Raw genomic sequence first — 13,692 nt, 5'->3', positions numbered from 1 at the left:
TTAATACTCCAACAAGTGTCGCTTCTAGGTCTGCTTAAATTTAGATATGCATAGACGAATTTAATGCTAATGTCTATAATATTGAATATAGCGGACAAGAATTTTTTTTATATATTTTTAAATGATATACTATATTTAAATAAAAAAATTTTAAAAAAAAATACAAACTCACAATAAACAATTCGGTATATGGTCCCTTTAAATTTCTATATAAATGTATAAGTAGTCTAATAGGTGTATTTGATCGAGGATTCTTGTCAAAATTTACTATTCATTAATTTTATTTTTTAAAAAATATCAATAAAATACTTAATTTTTTTTTTATATTATATTAAAAAATAATATTACATTCAAAATATCACATCACATTAACCCCTATTTATAATTCAAACTCCAATTCAAAATTCAAACCTCCGATAAAACACCCTTATGTTGTTTTTAAATTTAATTTAATTTAATATTTTTAGTAACAATCTTAATTTTCAATAAAAATAAATTCTTTTATTTATAAAATATTTAAATTATTATTCAAAAAATATATATATATAATTAAATATCAAATAAATATACCATTTTTTACTATGCAAATGAGTAACTTTTTTTATAAAAATATATATGAGTATTACTTTCGTTAATAAAATATTTTATTTTATTCATATAAACTCAGTTTTTTTTTTTAAAAAAAAAAAAAAAAAAAACCCTTAAAAATTGCAGGTGATCTGTCATTGCAGTTTGATGCCACACAGGCCACAACCTTCCACTTACTATTTTATTTTTATTTTCAATAAACAAAAGTAAATTCCAATCATTGTCTTTATTTATTTATATATGATGTGCCACGCGCCACAATGGCGGCGCGTGTCCTGACACGACAACTGCCTCTGTCTGTCTGTGAGTGTGTCTTTGTGATAACAACAAATCACTACTCCTCCAGTACATCATCGTGTATAGTTACACCAATCCGTACGTACATTATACACCGTATAATACGGACTATACTTTATTTAGAATTTTTAAACAGGGCCGGTTCAGGTTGACCCGACCCGGTCCAATGAGCTTCATTTGGACAATGAGTCGGGTAAAGTCGGGGCCCACTAAACCCGATATCCAACCCGAATATATTTGTATGTGATTATACTCGGATCTAACTCGATAAAATCACATAAGTTGGTCAAATTTGAAATATCTAAGCAATTCTTATATTCGTATCTAAAATAAATGAAATTCAAATTTCGTTTCAGATCCGTGTTGGATCTACTTCAACTTAATGTTATCCCTACTTCGAGTGCAAAAAATTTATATTTCGACATTAATATATGTTATTTCTTACGTTTCATATCTCCAGTCTATTATGCAATTTTTCTGTCTCATTTTTTTTGGCAAAAAACTACTCCCTTCGTCCCACATAATTTGTTCCTATCTTCTATTTTCGTCCGTCCCACATAATTTGTCCTTTCTATTTTTGGAAATATAATTATGCACTTTAATCGCATTTTAAATTTTAAATTTTATAATTTTCTTAATTTTAATTAAATTATTTATTTATCTTAATCTTAATCTATAATTATTTTTATTAAATAATAATTATTTTTACTAATACATTTTTTAATTACTTACAAATTATATTTTACATAAATTCTCGTGTCCACAGTAATACATGGAGTATATATTTTTAGTATATTTTAAATTTTTAAGCTATAAATATCCAAAATTTAATCATACTAATTAATTAATGCAATTTTAATAATAAACTATCCATTTTTTCATTTTAGTCCGTCCCATAACAAAATATTCATTTTATTTTTTAGTAACTGTACTATTTACTAATATTATAAATACCCTTACAACTTACAATATATTACACAAATATCATTACATTTATATCACATAATACTAATAAGGTTATTTTAGTCATTTCTACTTTATTCCAACTACATCGTAATATAATACTAATATTTCTAAAATTACGTGCAAAAAACAAACAAATACGTAGTTATGAAACGGAGGAAGTATAAGAAATTATATTAATATTATACTTGCTTCATCTCACTTAAAAAATATTAATATTAATATATAAAATATTTTAATATTAATTTATATTTATTTTTTACTGTAAATATGAAATATATTTTTCGATCATATATATCTTAAAGATTATTTTTATATACCGGGTAACACACGAGACATAGGAAAGAGATGGAAAGTAATACTACATTAGATGTGTTTCTTTTGGAAATTTGAGATTTAATTTTGATTTTAAATACTAATATTTTAAAAATAAATTATATTAAAATTTCTTTTTTTTTGGTTGTCTATGAAATTATAGATAATTTATTTATAATAAAAATATTATTTATCTAAATTTTATTACTTTTATTGTAATAAATAATAATTAATTTATTACTTTTTATACTCAACACATCACTGTTTGATCAATTTTTTTAAATAGATTTTTTTATAATATATTTTTTTTTCTACTATGTTTTAAAATTAAAATATCATTATTTTTTAATTTTTGTGTCAAAAAATAATATAATTAGCTTGGATGAATGTTTTAATATTGGTGAAAAAAGAAAAAGTAAGAAAAGAGGAATTGTATCCCACATAATAATAATAATAATAATAATAATAATAATAATAATAATAATAATAAAATGAGTTTGTTATTTCTACAATTTTTTTAATATTTTTTAAAAAATATTAATATATTACACATATTTATTATTTTTATATTCTATGTACAATTCCCTGTCACTCAAATAAAAAAAAAAATTAATTTATTTCCAATAATCTTACTAAACAAACACAACAATTAGAAGTTTAGGTTTGAATTGAGTGTACACTTGGGCCTTGCTTTAGCTAGGTAAATTGCTATCAATATTATTCTAATTTAATTATTATTTAAACAACCATTTAAATCAATAATATATTTTAAATCAAATTAATGATACAACCAAATAAATGCTTATATTTCGAAAGATATTTTGGGTGTCCCAATAGCCAGTAGAAAGTGAGTGCTGTCTCTCCTGGTCAATTTTCAGGGTTAGGGTATTGCGCCCTTTTTAAAATTTATTTCTAGCTGTCTTGGTCCCGGGATCTGGGGGCCAGGAGCCTATACTCCATTATTTTAGCGCGGGCCCCACCTTCTACAGTGTATTTTTACCCTTTCATGTTTCCTCTAAGGGTGTTTGTTTGGAGGATTCGATTCAAATACAACTATTCATCCAATTTTTTTTCTCTAAAAATATCAAATCAAATACCTATTTTTTATTTTTATATAATACTAAAAATCAATTTTACATTCAAAACATCACATCAATATCTATTTATTTATATCGTATCATACAACTATTCAAATTCAAAATTTTTACTATTTAAATCTCAATCCAAAATCCAAACCCCCAAACAAACACACCCTTAATTAACCGACACTGTGGAACCCTTTTCGCCCCCTCTTTCTCTCTTTAAGAAAATAATCTGTTTTTATATAGATAATATTTTTGTAATAATAAATAAAGAGTAATAATTTTTCTAAATATTACTAAAAGGAAATTTGATAAATTACATTTTAGATGAATCAAAAGTAGTAAAATAAATAAATAAATTTTGGAGGAGAGAGTATTTTAAAATTGTATTTCTTCAGTAAAAAAAGTTAAATTAAAAAGCGGATTGGAATAATTATTACTTGGTGATTATGATTATGATTATTATTATTATTAAGAAATTTGAAATCATTATTATTACCTCACTAAATCTATCCTCGGACTGTTAAAATATTTATTTACTTATTAAAGGGAAGCGTGAATTATTTATTAATTTATTTATTTATTATTGAAGTAAAAGGTCAGTCAAACCTGGAAATGGTGTCAGGCTTAGCAACAGGCGAGGCGCCCATAACATAAAAAAACATTACACTATTATTAATAATGTAAATGATTAGTTATATACTACTTAAAATTTATGTAGCCAAAAAATAAATTATTATAAACTACAATAATATTATTTATATAAAATTTATATATGCTTACAAGTTAATTACAGTAATTATATTATTCTATTAAATCATAATATTAATCAATTTCGCTAATAGAGAATTATATATATATATAATCTTAAGAAATTCAATTAAAAAAAAAAACTCAATTTAAAATGTAAACAAAACAAATCCTTTTTTCTTTAAATATTTTAACTTCAACTTTTACACCCACATCCCCAAAAAAATCATATTTAATCCCAATATCGATTATTTCATCATAAATTCATTTCTAAAAATTATATATTCGATATCTATTAAAATCAATCAAATATTTAGTATACTATTTTCCAAAAATTGTAAAATATATCTTAAATTTGATACGGTATCTACTTTTAAAATGGGAAGAAGTATGATTAAAAATAGTAAATAAAAAATAAAAAAGCACTCAAATCAAAGATCGGAATAAAATAAAAAGCGTAGGAAGGATTGTGACATTGAAGCCACTTTGCCTTCCTTCTTTTATCAAAAGACTCTTAAATCCAACTTTATTCAATTATACGTGTAATTCTTTTTAAGTATGAATTGCATTCAGAAAATTTATTTATTTGATCTAAAATAAGTATTTATTTTTCTATATGTAAGAAGAAAATATATTCTAAAAAAATATTAAAATGTACAAAGTTAAATAGAAATGGAAAAGAAGCACAGCTATGTATATCTTGTCTACCCTAAAAGGAAAAAAGATCAAGCCGAGGGCACAACTGTCTTTTCACACTCCACAGGGTGTGTGTCTCTAGTCAACATCAACTGTGTTTGTGTATTAGAGTGGCGACAAAAATAAAAATTAATAATAATAATAATAATAATAATAATAGTAAATGATAAGTGAGAAGAGATGGGGATGGATAAAGACGCGTTTTACTCACTTATTTATTTTACTGCTACTATACTATAATTTGAATAGCGCTTTTTAAAATTTTATTAGCAAAAGCGCTAGTCTAGTGCCGGTTACCCTCTATCAGGGGAAGCTTCAGTGCTGCAGACGCTGTGGCAGACAGCCACAGGCAGGCAAGCAGGCAAGCAGGCAAGAATATATATATATATATATACGTATGTATGTATGTATATAAAAAGAGTTCATTTTTAACAAAGCTCTGGCATTTCAATTCACACACACAACCGCCTTTCTCGGCTTACGCATTCTCTTTCATTCACGTTGCCTTGGAGATTCGGCATTCTCTGTTGTTGTTTTGTGTGGATTTGATTTACCAGTGTTAGCACCAGAATGAATAATAAGAAGGATATGTTGAAGATTCAGGTATGTCTTGTATTTCTTTCTTTTTTTTTTGGTTTTGTTACTTGGAATTGGAATTGGGGGAGTTTGGGAGTGGGAACCCTAGCAGGAGGTGTTAATGGCGGTTTTTTGGTGCGTGAGATCAGTTTGGAAGTGTAGTTTGTTTGTTGCTGCTTTATTTTTTTTGGTGGATTTTAGTTTGGTTTTGAGAGATTTTTCGAGTTGTTATTCCCTGTTTGTTGAAGTACTAGAAGGAGGTGTTAATGGCGGTTTTTATGCTTGAGATCGGTTAGGAAGTTGAAAGTGTTGCCTGTGTTCTGGTATGGTGATTTTTTGCTTGTGTTTGTGAGAGATTCAAAATTCTGTCGAGTCTTTTTGTTGCTGATCTCTGTTTCGTGAACTCAAATTGCTTGCAGCCGTGGGTTTTGAGAGTGAATATACACTGCGATGGCTGCGCGCATAAAGTCCAGAAGCAGTTGCAGAAGGTTGAAGGTACGCCATGTCTACACTTCATCTCACTTTTGACCTAATTCTGTCTACTTTCTACAATTTAAAAAAAAAAGGAACAGTTGAATTAAAATTCCATTTTCTACTCCGAACACAGGGGTTTACAAGGTGAGCATAGATGTGGAGCAAGGGAAGGTGACTGTATCAGGAAACGTCGATCCAGCAGCTCTGATAAAGAAGCTGGAGAAGGCAGGGAAGCATGCTGAGCTATGGGGAGGGCAGAAAGGGGGTTCAAATGCGATCCCCATGCTGAACCACCAGTTCAAGAACTTTCAGATGGAGAAATCCAACGGTGGGAAAGGTAACAAGGGCCAGAAGGGTGGGAAAGGTCAGCAGCAGCAGCAGCAGCAGCAGAAGGGTGGATTTCAGGTTCCTAAGGAGATGATGCAGCTGAAGAATAATGAGTTTAAGGAAATGAAGTTTCTTGGGAAGGATAAGAAGTCTGTAAAATTCAACTTACCTGAAGATGAGGAAGAAGACTACGATGATGATGATGACTACTTCGATGATTCTGAGGAGGATGACAGTTTCGAGGATGGGTTCGACGAAGGGTATGCAGCCCACCAGCTTCCGGCCAAGGTGGCGCCGCTTGCCGGCCATGGTGGCAAAGCAAATAAAGTGAATTTAGACCTCAGCCATCAGAAAGGCAAAAATGGTGGCAAGAATGGTGGCGGGAAGGGTGAGAAAGATGGAAAGGGGGAGAAAATAAAGGCCGAGAAGGCGAAAAGTGGAAGTGGCCGATTCGATACATTTCTCAAGAGCATGCTGGGAAAGGGCGGCGGCGGTGGCGGTGGCGCCAAAACAGACGCCGAAGGCAAACATTCGAAGAAGAAAGATAAGAAGCAAAAGGGGGACAGCAAAAAGAGTAAAAAAGGAATTGATTTTGAGCTCGATCAAGGCAAAAATGGTGCCAAGAACAGCAAGGGCAATGACAAGGGTATGATCCACGGCAATGGAGGAAAAATGAATGAGAATTTCGAAGGATTCCCGAGAATGGAAACAAGGCAGCCGCCGAGCTTCAACAACATGAACACTGGCATGAATATGATGGGTCAAATGCCGCCAAATTTCCAGGCGGCGGCGCAAGGGTTATCAAGAATGGGGCCCATGAACGGCGGCCATTACCCGGGCGGGTTCGGGCAGGGGAACCACCACCACCACGCTCAGGCTCCTTACAACAACCCACAATACATGGATCAAATGAGGATGATGATGTACCAGCAGCAGCAGCAACAACAGCAGCAGTATGGGGGATACAATCATAATAATAATATGGGGTATATGTCTATGCCGACGGCGGCGCCGCCTCCCGGCGGCGACCACTACACTCACATGTTCAGTGATGAGAACACCGGGAGTTGCAGTGTAATGTGAGGAAGGAAGAAAGGGTTGTTTTGACTTGGTTAGACAACAAGTTATTAGTAAGTTAATGCAGGTTTCTTTCTAGTTATTATGGTTTTGTGTTTTATTTATTTATTTTTGTTTAGCCTGTATGTTGATTTTGGGTTCATTTTATTCTAGATAATTTTACATATATATATATATATATATCCTATGTAGAGTTACAAGATTAGTCAATTCTGTTCTGTTCTGTTCTGTCCCACTCTCTCTCTCTCTCTCTCTGTGGGTGCTGGCTGGCAATGATGATGTAGAATTTAAACTATTTAGGGATGAATATTGAGGAACTTTCCTGTTCACGTGGTGATTGATTTTGTAGCCCAGATTGAATGTGAATGTGGTGGCACTGCACTGCCAATCACATTACATAGAGATATAGAGGATTCTCTCTCTCTTTCTCACTCTATATATATATATATATTTTCTGGCTGGCTGTATAGTGCATAATATACATTGATTGGTTGGGTCGGGGTCACATGCCAAAATTTAATGTGGTAGATGTATGATTGCTACTCTCTCTCTACTCTGTAGATGGTCCCTATTTCTGCTTCTGCTTCTGCTGCTGCTCTTAGTAGTATTAAAGTATAATTCTATTTTCTTGATAAGGGTTGGGGTTGAGGGAGATCCCAGGACTTTAATGCCCGCATCTTTACCACTCTCATGTCTCAATTCACTACCCTCCCTCGCATCAAATTACCTCATTTTCTTCCCCTGATTATACTTGCAATGTTTCAGGTTAATATTTACCTTTGAAACATAAAATTTTGAATTTCAAATCTAGAACATCAAAAAACAAACTATTCACATAATAATAAGAAGAATAGTGAAAAAAAAGAAAGAAGAATAGTACTTAATCCTCGTTCGACTAAAGAGCTTTGCTTAGACACAGAGTTTTAACGTTTTGAAGAAAAAATTAATAAAAAAAGTAATTTCCGGTTCCAGATGGATCTTTTGACATTTTAAATATTTTTAGTATTATATGTTAATAAAATATGAATATGCAATATAAACATCATTTTGTAGATAATAAAATTTTATAATATACAAATAAATAAAAAATGTATTTATTTATTTACAATTAATTTAAAACTAATATTATAATAGACCCTATGTGTAAAAAGTTTTTTGTGGGACGAACGAAAAAAAAAATAAAATAAAATAAAAAATTGGCATTTGATATGATGTTTTAGAAAAACATTATAGTGCCAAAAAACTTTAAAATATATGTATAAACAGAGCCTAACACTGGTACTATAGAATCAAGCACATATCAATTTGTCAAGATATATATATATCCAACATAGATTTCTTACACATACAATTTTCATCGTCTATCAATAATCTAGCGAAACGAAATACAGGACCATAGCCAAAGACTTGGTCGTCTAAGAGCGATCAAAGGTACTAGAGTTCAACTCATATAAGCCAAGCAAAAATATACACACTTTCTAACCATTCATGAAGTTTCACTATTATCATGATCGGTCACACACTTAGGACTAGGGTGTGTTTCTTTACCATCCAAACCTCAAATTTTTACTACTTGGACTATACGTTTTTTGAAAAAAAAAAAAAAACTTTTTTATTTCACAAAAAATCTCATTAGACATACAAAAATTTTCGGAATCTCATCAAAAGAAACACTAATTTCCAAAGTCTGGACGGAACACTTAAAACTCATCAAATATGTCTTGTTCAAATTATTGTTTGCCACTAGAATCAAAGAACAATTCAAAGTGTATTAGTGAAATGTGATTATTACTAATCAATCCAATCAAAAGACCTACAAAAGTATCTAACAAACAATGTCTTCTATCACAAGAATAAAGTGAACTTGCTATGAAAAAAGATTGGATATTTATGGATTCAATTATGAGCATGATAAGGATTGTCCAACCAATGGGGGCGGGGGGGCCATAACACTACGAAAAGCATATTATACCAAATTCAATGCATCTCAAATTACATATACACATTATGCCTAGTTTCTTATGTGAGATCAATCAGTGTTTATGACATAGATAAGGATCAGCAGATTTAAGATAAACAATAATAATAAATAGCAAAATATATAGGAACAAAATGAGGCTTTTGAAAGATTTGTGACATGAAACAAACAAAACCACAACACCATCCATGTTAAAAATGATGAAACTACAAGTAGCAAACAAGGTTCAATAATTCAAGCAATCCTACCACTGCAAATTTTCGAACACTGTTAAATGTATAAAGATGCGGGGAAGGAAAAGACTAGCAGCAGTGTCGAACATTAAGGTAAACCATCTAACCGAAAGCATGATAACAACAAGTTACAAGATTGACGATTCTAACCTGTCATTTGAGTTGTGAGTAGAGTAGCACAAGCTGGAGTGTGCAAAGCCGGACCATTTGTTGGGGTCTAAGTTGTTTCTATGCTGGCTTTAAATGCTACCCCCTCGAGAATACCGTCGGCGGCGAATGTTCCATGGAATTGTTGAGGATCAACAGGGCCAGGCAGAGTGAAGGTGATTGAAAAGGGGCCCGGTGGGCAAAGATTGTGAGATAGCATCTGGAATGTCTGGGAGTGTTTCCAAACTGTTCTTTCACCTGTCACTGTAACTCCTTTGATTATCACTCTTCCGTCACTCTCGACTTCGCAGCTGAAATCTCCTACAGGGCAAGCATTTAAGGAAAGGTGAGCAGAAATGATGACTAGTTTGAAAAACAATGATGTTAAATTCGAAGTCATTCATACAAGTGATACAAACTAATATCCCAAAGTCTCAATCGATAATATTAGATACACAAATTCATGTATTAATCGAAGATGCTTAAAATGCGAATATGGAATAAAGGGATACCAGAATCAACATTTAGTATTGATGAACCAACACAACGATTAAATATTAGACGAGATCTGTAACTCACTTTCATCTCGTTGCACGCCAGGGAGGGCAACTCGGAAAAGATAGGAATCCTCCGACTCACCAATATCCATCAGGCCTAGAACAGGTCCGACTTGTCCCCTTGCAGCACTTCCAGTCAGTGCAAACCCACATTTTACAGAGTGAACAAGGTTGCTCCAGTCGTCCTTAGAAGGGCAAGATGGAAGATACAGTGTTCCCTGATCGAGATCATCCCCATTAGCAGTCACTTGCGATGTTTGGGTGGAGTACGCTATCGGCTCAGCATTGCACGGAGAGCTACCACCGGGCATCACACAATCAGGTATCTCATTTCCATCGGGGCAGGTACTGGTGCAAGAAACACAATTGACATATTCAACATTGGTAGGCTGGATCGGCTCCTGTTCTGCCACTTTTTCTTGCACTCTCACATCATGTAAAATTCCATTATTCGCAAGTGCATACTGCATTGCACTTCCCCTATCTAGAAGAAAATCATCCAATCCTGTCAGCCTCTTAAACCGAGCAATGTCCCCCGGCTTGATGAAATCAGTCGCTGGATTGTTAAGGAACACTATGTTACCAATCGTATCTTGCTGGCTTCCGAATCGGGAATGCCAGTGCAATTTGGAAGGGAATAGATCCTCAAACTGAGGATAAGTTGAAGGCCACCTCACTGACACCGGAAGACTTCCATGAATATACGGGCGCAACAAATCTTGCTTCACACGAACAGATGCATCTGCCTTTCTCATTATATAGTAATATACACTTTCCATTACCGATGTTTTCATCTGCGAGACAGCCAAGTTGTTAGTACGGTATTCAGGGAGTCCCTCTGCGTGTCTCTGCAAAGCAGACTTATGGGGTCTTTCTCGCTCAAGGTCAGGCCCGAAATAGGTTCCCATGATGAAGGAGAGAAGAAAACATTGATCATCACTCAGCGGTAGATCAACCATATTTTCCATCATTCGACCTGCCAAAATTCAAAATCTGCATTAACTACAACCACGTGGCGTCTCGGACAAATGCACAGTGTCCTAACTAATGTAGCAAAGTATCGAATTGCGGAAATTGCAGAAAGCATCATTAACTTGAGTAGCCGAAAAATGTGCTCATTGAATTGAGCTATCATTTGTAACAGAAATTAAAGGAATGAGACAAGCCAGGTTCTCGAACAACTATAACGGAAAGTAAGTAAGATAATCTGTTACGCATAACGGCTAAGATTCGAGCTCACGTTCCCATAAGTTTGGCTCCATTCGATGACGACAAATTTACAGATTCTATGTTTCATACAAATAGCATATTCGAGCTCAATGTCTCATAAGTTTGGCTCCATTCGACCAAAAATTTAACATACTCTCATCTGAAGCAGTTTATGGAAAATGAAAGTCAGAAACATCAACTACCCAAGAGTATGCAGTCTGTCGATAATTGAACGCAGACAAATCCTAACTAACTAAGAAGTTGTGATTCAACTCAATGTAGAAGTCTTGAAGTCACTCTAATGGTGCAGAAAAAGCATGTAATCTCCCTCAATAACTCTTCCCTTCGCTGAACTCCACCCAAATTTGCATCCCTCAAATTTTATTTATTTTCATTCCAAACAAAAAGGGGAAGAAAACAAAGAACATATTGAATCCATTGAAATCAGTACCAGAAGCAAAAGAACCGGGAAATAAAAACTTTATACGCATTATCCATGGCGAAGGGGGTCGTAAAATCAGAAAATTTCGCACAATTAACCAACCAATCTTCAAATTAAAGAAGGGATAGTCACTCCCACGGTCAATTAACACCATAATGCGAAGAAACAAGAACTTCAAAGTTAGGCAAAGGCATGCACAGCCCAAAATTAAACTTGACATAAATTGCGACTAATCCAGACTTCACAGCAATGCAAAATTCCAAATACTCCGCACAGACAAACCAAACCGACACAGAATCAGCAATTCCTCCGTTACACTAGCAACAGTATAAATTTTTGAAACACATCCGTGAATTAAAAACCAAAAAACTCCTAATTCGAGGGCAAAAACCTCAACTGAGGCATAAAATTACCATACCTTGGAGGCAGATTTCAGCAGCGGGCAACAGTTGGAGATCAAATTTGCATTTCCCGAAGGAAAAATCAGCAAAGGAAACAGCGAATCGGTGGAGGCGATGGAATCTAGAGAAGCAATTTTATCATGCAGCGCCAAGAGACTTCCATCAATCTTTCCGCCTTCGCACTAAAAGAAAGTCTTTTGGGTATCACACAGAAGGGGGGAGAGGGTTCTTTTATTGAGCGAAACTAAATAAATAAATAAATAATTAATTAGTTTTTAATAAACTCTAAAATTAATAAATTCTGGTTCTAGAGCTTAACCTATATTAAAGAAGTAATAATTAAGCAATAAATATTTCCATTAAACAACAAATATTTAATAAAATGAGTATATGTTTCTTGATTTAAAATTAAATATTATATTTGAATTTTTATTTAAATATTATTTCAATATAACAAAGAGAAAATAAAATCTTGATAAATTTAGAACATTAGCGTGCTTGTTAGAAAGTTTGAATTTATAAATAATAAAAAGTTGAATTTAAATAGTTATTTAATGCTATATATATTGTAAAATAAATTTGTTATATAAAAATAAAAAAGTATATTAGTAAAAATTATTATGTTATAAATCTATAATAAAAATAATTATAAATTAAGATGACTAAATAGTTTAATTAAAATAGAAAAATAGGTAGATTATATGTACGAGAAGTATAAAAAAAATAATTGTTTAATTCGATAGTTTTTTTAAAAAATAATAACTTGAATAGTAAAATTGGCGTGAGTGCTTGATTTTAATTTTATCACACCTGAATATCAATTAAATAATTTTTTCATATAATATTTTAAAAAATAACAAAATTTCTTAAAAGTTCATAAATATTGTGATTTAAATTTTATGTTTGAAATTTTCAATTTTAGAAGAAAGTAATTACTAAAGGTGATATTTGTATAATAAATTAATATATTTTATAAGAAAATTTTTAAGTTATTCAACGACAATGATTTATTTTTGTCTATTTACAAGATAACATTTATTTTATATTTCCTATATTATATACAAATATATTTTATAATTGAAATATTATATTTAATAAATATTTATATCACGTTAAAATGTTTAATTTAATTAAAAAAATAAAAATATATATTTTAAATTGGTGTGAACTCCCTTTTGCATATATTAGTAATGCATATTAGACTCTAGCTAAGTTTCAAGTGCAAATCCCAATCCGACACAATTATTTTACTTTATATTAATACTGGGTGTGTTTGTTTGGGGATTGGATTTTAAATACACATCTCATTTTTTCCCTCAAAATATATTAAATCAGACACTTATTTTTTTATTTTTTATATTATATTAAAAATCAATTTTACATTCAAAATATCACATCAATATTTATTTATATCACACCATACAACTATACAAATTTAAAATTTTTACTATTCAAATCTCAGCTCAAAATCCAAACTATCGAACAAACACACCCTAAATTTGCTCTTTGCCTTCCTAGTTGCGTAGACTGTATTAATTTGTTATTATATATATATATATATAAAAGAAATTGTACTTCTG

At 31.7% G+C, this 13,692-nt stretch overlaps 2 protein-coding genes across 2 annotated transcripts; one reads left to right on the top strand and one right to left on the bottom strand.

Annotated features, from left to right (window-relative positions):
- Positions 1 to 4,974: 4,974 nt before the first annotated feature.
- On the top strand, positions 4,975 to 7,313 carry LOC127244845 (heavy metal-associated isoprenylated plant protein 34-like). Its single transcript, XM_051265379.1, has 3 exons — positions 4,975 to 5,294; positions 5,687 to 5,762; positions 5,875 to 7,313. The coding sequence occupies exons 1-3, from the start codon at positions 5,262 to 5,264 to the stop codon at positions 7,149 to 7,151; spliced, it is 1,386 nt and encodes a 461-aa protein (XP_051121336.1). The 5' UTR covers positions 4,975 to 5,261; the 3' UTR covers positions 7,152 to 7,313.
- A 1,977-nt stretch (positions 7,314 to 9,290) lies between these two features.
- On the bottom strand, positions 9,291 to 12,323 carry LOC127246072 (increased DNA methylation 2). Its single transcript, XM_051267273.1, has 3 exons — positions 12,130 to 12,323; positions 10,083 to 11,036; positions 9,291 to 9,824 (listed from the first exon to the last, which is right to left on the bottom strand). Exons 2-3 carry the CDS (start codon positions 11,029 to 11,031, stop codon positions 9,574 to 9,576), a joined length of 1,200 nt encoding a protein of 399 aa, XP_051123230.1. The 5' UTR covers positions 11,032 to 11,036; positions 12,130 to 12,323; the 3' UTR covers positions 9,291 to 9,573.
- Positions 12,324 to 13,692: the final 1,369 nt, after the last annotated feature.

The sequence above is a fragment of the Andrographis paniculata genome, unplaced genomic scaffold (assembly GCF_009805555.1).
Source record: "Andrographis paniculata isolate CXL003 unplaced genomic scaffold, ASM980555v1 Contig10END, whole genome shotgun sequence".
Taxonomy (NCBI): Eukaryota; Viridiplantae; Streptophyta; class Magnoliopsida; order Lamiales; family Acanthaceae; genus Andrographis; species Andrographis paniculata.
The sequence above is the reverse complement of the archived record's forward strand: the minus strand, read 5'-3'. Positions and strand labels throughout refer to the sequence as shown.

Coding starts and splice junctions, on each gene's coding strand:
- LOC127244845 (XM_051265379.1), top strand. CDS start 5,262: ATGAATAATAAGAAGGATATGTTGAAGATTCAG. Junction 5,295..5,686: donor AGGATATGTTGAAGATTCAG/GTATGTCTTGTA, acceptor AATTGCTTGCAG/CCGTGGGTTTTGAGAGTGAA. Junction 5,763..5,874: donor GCAGTTGCAGAAGGTTGAAG/GTACGCCATGTC, acceptor CTCCGAACACAG/GGGTTTACAAGGTGAGCATA.
- LOC127246072 (XM_051267273.1), bottom strand. CDS start 11,031: ATGATGGAAAATATGGTTGATCTACCGCTGAGTGATGATCAATGTTTT. Junction 9,825..10,082: donor TGGCGTGCAACGAGATGAAA/GTGAGTTACAGA, acceptor CTTGCCCTGTAG/GAGATTTCAGCTGCGAAGTC.